This window comes from Dasypus novemcinctus, chromosome 21 (assembly GCF_030445035.2).
Source record: "Dasypus novemcinctus isolate mDasNov1 chromosome 21, mDasNov1.1.hap2, whole genome shotgun sequence".
Classification (NCBI taxonomy): Eukaryota; Metazoa; Chordata; class Mammalia; order Cingulata; family Dasypodidae; genus Dasypus; species Dasypus novemcinctus.
The window spans coordinates 48314328-48319487 of NC_080693.1; the positions used below are offsets into that span (position 1 = coordinate 48314328).

General features: G+C 48.0%; 1 protein-coding gene across 11 annotated transcripts in view; it reads right to left on the reverse strand.

Moving 5' to 3' along the window:
* MSI2 (musashi RNA binding protein 2) overlaps positions 1–4919 on the reverse strand; it is a 398131-nt gene extending 393212 nt beyond the window's left edge. For 2 of the 11 annotated variants that reach the window (XM_058283920.2, XM_058283921.2), the window contains exons 1-4: positions 4635–4919; positions 4294–4334; positions 3889–3970; positions 3121–3205 (exon numbers count right to left, since the gene is read on the reverse strand). In XM_058283920.2, coding sequence (XP_058139903.1) covers positions 3121–3205; positions 3889–3970; positions 4294–4334; positions 4635–4696 — 270 coding nt within the window. In that variant the 5' untranslated portion in view covers positions 4697–4919. The remainder of the gene's footprint in view (positions 1–3120; positions 3206–3888; positions 3971–4293; positions 4335–4634) is intronic. The other 9 variants (XM_058283923.2, XM_071210547.1, XM_058283917.2 and 6 more) reach the window with 7 other exon arrangements.
* Positions 4920–5160: the final 241 nt, after the last annotated feature.

Sequence of the window (5160 nt, forward strand, 5' to 3'; positions counted from 1 at the left end):
AGGATTAAACAAAAAGATCATTTGTTCTGCAGTTAGACCACAAAAAAAGGCATATATCAAAAACTGTGAAGCCCAACTTGGTTCTCAAAAAATAAGTATAAAAAGGAAGCACCTGGATATATCCACCTGGATATAAAAGCCATGGTGGAGCGATCTATGAGCAACCTAATCCCAAATTAGAAAAGAAAGGCCATCATGGGCAGAGGGTAAAAAAAAAAAAAAAAAAACTGGAAAAAAGAAGTCAGAATCTACTTTAAAGTTAGGATGTTCCCCCGCCCATCATCCTAATCCAAATGGAAAAACATTCTATATTCCAGATCAGACACTTGAAGAGCACCTGATTCTCAATCAGGGACTGGCCTTAAAGCTCAAAGCAATTCCCACAGAAGCATTTAAACTGAATAGGCTGGTTTAGGGGGCAAAAAGAAGTTATGGAGATAGGTAATATGGAGAGAAAGAAATAAAAAGTATTTCCAGTGTTGATTTTCATTAGATTTCTAAATGTTACAACTCTTTGGGTAAAAATTCAGCCAGGAGAGTGGCATGAATATTGCTACAAGTTATTTATTTATGAGCTTTGGCTTTCATATTAAAAATTTCCCCTTTTAAAATGTAAATCTGAACCTAGTTTTCAGTTCTGCCACGGGGGTGGGGGGGGCACGTGGAGAGTAATGCTGTGGGTAAAACACAGAAGCGGGGTAAAAAGGCACACCGGAGACAGTTCCATTTATTCCCGGCTTTATATCCCCTAGGACTCCAGCTGGTAAGACATACAAAGATGTACTGCTTTTATTAAAATAGTTGAAAGACCTAATAAAAAGTCCACAGCATGTTTTCGACCTTTAAACATCACCTGAGAAATGAGAGATTACTTTTTCAAAAACTAAAGTAGACAAAAATCTTTGATTTAGGAAACTACCCTTTTCCTAAAGATTAACATGACTGCATCTACAGGTGTGTTCAGCACTGACTAAAGCTTGTCTACAAGAGAAATACAACAGGTGTGGATTTTCCATTCAGTTGACCAAACGTTAAGACAGGTAGTCTTTTTAATAACCACTCCCCAAGGTATTTTTTTTTAGCTGAGCGGCGCACAATTGCAATACACAAAGTCACCTTGTTTGTGCGGTAAAAGGTAAGGGGCCCACAGAGGTACAGGCCAGGAGCTGGAGGGGTAGGGGGCGGTGACGAGAGTGCAGCGCTAAAGAAATTTCTAAAATTACAAAACTCAAAGCCAATTCAGAACTCCTGAATTGTGTGTTGCAGTATCAGCGTGTCATAAACCACAATCAATGTTCTGTGGTGTGCAAAGTTTACACACCAAAATCGCTAAACGAGAGGGTCAAGGTAAGTATGGCAAATCCCAACCTTTTGCAAGTCCCTGTCAACTAGTTTATAAAAACAAACAAAAAAGAAAAACTACCAAAAATTAAAACATTAGTTAGTTAGGTACAGCTCTACTTACTGTATCTACAGTCCTCTAGGAAAACTAGGGTACTATTTTGGATGTGAATGGCCGTTACCTAAACAAAGCTTTTAAGGTAACAGTAAACAAGATCCTCGTTTCCATGTCAATAAACCAACCGCTCCTGCACTGAACGTTGAAACAAAGTCAAAAGCTAGGTTATACTAAATAAAAGCAACCAAAACATGTCTACAAACAATCAGGGAGGGCAAACTGCCGGCTTCTGACCCACCAGCCACCATAGAAACTGAACACTATTTCTCCCACCCCGGGTGGGGGGAAGGGGTGCATCATAAATTCCTGAATTTGCTTTCAAAATGTTTTTCCTCTGTAATTTTACTAGCTTTTTGAAATATCTAACCAAGAAGTCAAGGAAAAAAAAAAATTCTTCAGACATTCATTATCACCCTATCAATGATAATGCCTGAAATTAAATTATCTAAAAGTGCAAAAATATCTGGGCTGCAAGCTAGGACAAGTCCAGTGCAATTAATAAAGTAACTAATAAGGTACAGTTTTTGGGGGGAGGCAGGGGGAGCACGATACCTGACCTCTTTGATCAGAGAAAGAGGCTGAATCTGCAAAATGAATTCCACTGCACCAATGGTTGCCAAGGTCCCATCATCACCCCCCCCCCTTTTCTTTTCTACCCCAGTTCCACTCCTTTATTTTACAAAAGAAGAAACTGAGGCCCAAGGGCAGGAAACAACTAGCCCAAGGTCACAGTGCAAGTTAGAAATGAGCAGCTGGGACTATCTTGCCTTGTCCCATACAGCCCAGCACCACATCTCAACATCCCCTTGGAGCTCCTCCTTTAATCAGATGTAGAAAAATCGTGGAGAAACTCTACTAGACATAAGGGAAGGGTGGAGAGCCAGGAAGCCAAGCCAGGAGTTTAATAAAATATTGCAAATCCCCCTCCTCCATCCATCAAATGTATTTCCAACTAACAAGCTGTAATATAGCCACACTCTTCCTTTTCTCTTCTGACTTCTGCTTTTTCCCCCTCAACTTGGGATTTAGAAACCTAATTCTATAAAAGTACCCACACAAAATCAAAGGATCAAAAAAGGAGAAGGGAAAAAAAATCACTTTGAAACCCAAGGCCTTATCAGCCTTAGATTTCACGCCATCTGGAGTCACCCACCGGATGGCCAGCCTGGCTCTGGGAGTGTTCTCCTTCCCTTCTCAAACTCTATGGCAAACTCCAAATGCCCCAAGAGGAACCAGTTGCCGTGAACCTGTGATTAGAGCCCTCTCTTTCACCCCCCCTTCCCCCCAATGGTGCAGTAAGCCATGCCTTCCAAAAGCCACAGTTGGTATGGTGTACCGTACTGACAAAGAAAAGTTGCGTTTGCTCTCTAATGGAGCTGGTCTGCACAGGTCCCTGGGCCGGGAAGACAGCCCCTTCCCACTCTGAAATACCCCCACGCCTTCTCCCAGCATCTGCGTCTGCAGTGGGGCACACTCTAAAAAGAAAACCCCAAACCCAGCCACCACAGCAAACTTTTCAGCCAGCTAGCATGCTCTGCCTAAAAGTGCCCAGTTCCCAACAGAGAAGCAAAAGAAGGAGCTGTCCCTTTAAATGGGGCTGTCAATGCCCAGATCTGTTCCTGAAAAGGGGCGAACAACAACAACAACAAAAAGCAACATACCGTCTTGGAATCTAACTCATGATGGGGCTGACCTAATACTTTATCTACACTTGCTGGGTCTGCGAACGTGACGAAACCGAAGCCTCTGAAATGAGACAAAGAGGGAGAAAAACAAACAAGAAAATGTGACACCACTGAAAGCGACAGGGAGTGAGACCTAAGGCAGAATGGGGAGAAAAAGTCGCCCCCCCCACACACACGCATCCCTACTCCTCATCACCCTCCCCCAGCTCTCCTCCAGCCCACAGCCTTCCACTCAAGGTTAATGGGGGAGGTGGGCCCCGAGGACGAGGGTGGAGGCAACTTGGAAAATGCCGGTGTCTCCACTCTTTGGCCACCTCAGTTTCCTCTCCTCCTCCTCCCCTTCCCTTTCTTAATGCTTTGTTTTATTCTGAAGAAAGCCAGGCACTTACAAGAAGAGATTCACCCACCTTTCCAAGAGGGGCCTTAAGAGTTTGGAGAGCTGGGAGTGCGGGGGAAGCACACATTGAAAAAAAAAAAAAACTACGTAGAAAGTGAATGAAGCTGAACGTTATTTTAAACAGGGGAAAAAGAAAGCAAGGGGAAATGCCTTAAAGCGGAAAGATGGGCATCTCTGTATCCAGAGTTCAGACCCAATTAATAATAATCTTTGGGGTGGGGGGTACAGACCATCCATCCACGCCTCAGCCCATTCTAAATCCGCTGGGCTACTTCCGAAGCCACCTCCAAAAATAAAACTTAAACTTTTTCTAAAATAAAGATAAAATCCAGAAGAGAATGGTTTACCTGGAGCGTTTCGTAGTGGGATCTCTCATGACCATACATTCTCTAATTTCTCCAAATTTGCTAAAATAGTCTCTAAGGCTATCTGTAGAGAGAGAAAGAGAGAGATGGGGGGGGCGGGAGTGGAGGAAAAAAAAGGCAATGCAAATTTTGATCAAGGACAAAAACCAAAAGTAGTTTTCTGTTGTTATTCTGTTTGGGTTTTGCATATCTTGCACACGCGGGGGAAATTCGGCAACAGAGGTCGCGTAGAGGGCTCGGAAAGGATTTGCTATTTAAAAAAATAACCTTGCACAGGAGAAGTGGGGAGCCAATGGCGGGGGGGGGGGGCTCCTACACCGGGATAACAAAGAGCAATAAAAAAGCCAAGAAGAGGGGGGACCCAGGCGTCCCCCCTCCCTCCCTTACCTGGTGAAGTCTGCCAGCTCAGTCCACCGATAAACATTTTACTAGAGGGAGAAAACATAACAGAAGTGAGCACCGATGTCAGATCGGCCATTTTGACGTGTAACTTACAAAAGCTAAAAGGAAAGCGAGGGGGGAGCGAGCTAGCAAGAGCCGGGAGGTGGGGTGGGGGAGAAGGTGACGGCGAAATGCAATCCAAAGGTGTGTAACTTCCACGGAGGGGGAGAGGGCGCGGGAGGGGCGCGGGGGGGCGCGGGAGATGCCCGGCTCCGCGCACCGCCGTCCCCGCCGCTGCAAGGAGAGCGAGCCCGAGGCGGCGCGGTGGGCAGCGGCTGGAAACTTACCCGGGGTCGTGCTGGGAGTCGTTGGCGCTGCCCGAGGTGCCTTGGCTCCCATTTGCCTCCATATCTGAGCCCCCCCGCCCCCCCACCCCCAAAAAACCGAGCCCCACAGCGATCGGAGCGGAGCGGCGGCCGGCTCCGAGCCCCGAGATCTCCCGCTCCCTCCTCCCCCTCCTCCTCCCCCCCGCCCGGGCTCCTCCGAATCTCTCTGCGAGCGGCGGAGCCGGGGCAGCGGCGAGAGCCGTCACACGTGGGCTCGGCTTAGCTCAGCCCCGCTGCCTCGCACACCCCCCGTCCCCGCCCCCCCCGGCCCATCCCCACCTCTCCCTCTCCTCCTCCCCACCCCCATCCCCTCCTCCTCCTCCTCCTCCTCCCCCTCCTCCCGGGCGCACGTGGGGCGGAGTTCTAGAACGTCGTGTAACCAATGCCGGTGACGTCACGCACCCGGGGCGGCCCCCGCCTGCCGGCGCGCGCACACTCGGCCCCCCGCGGCTGGACCCACGGGGTGGTGCGCGGACCCCGCGGCCGG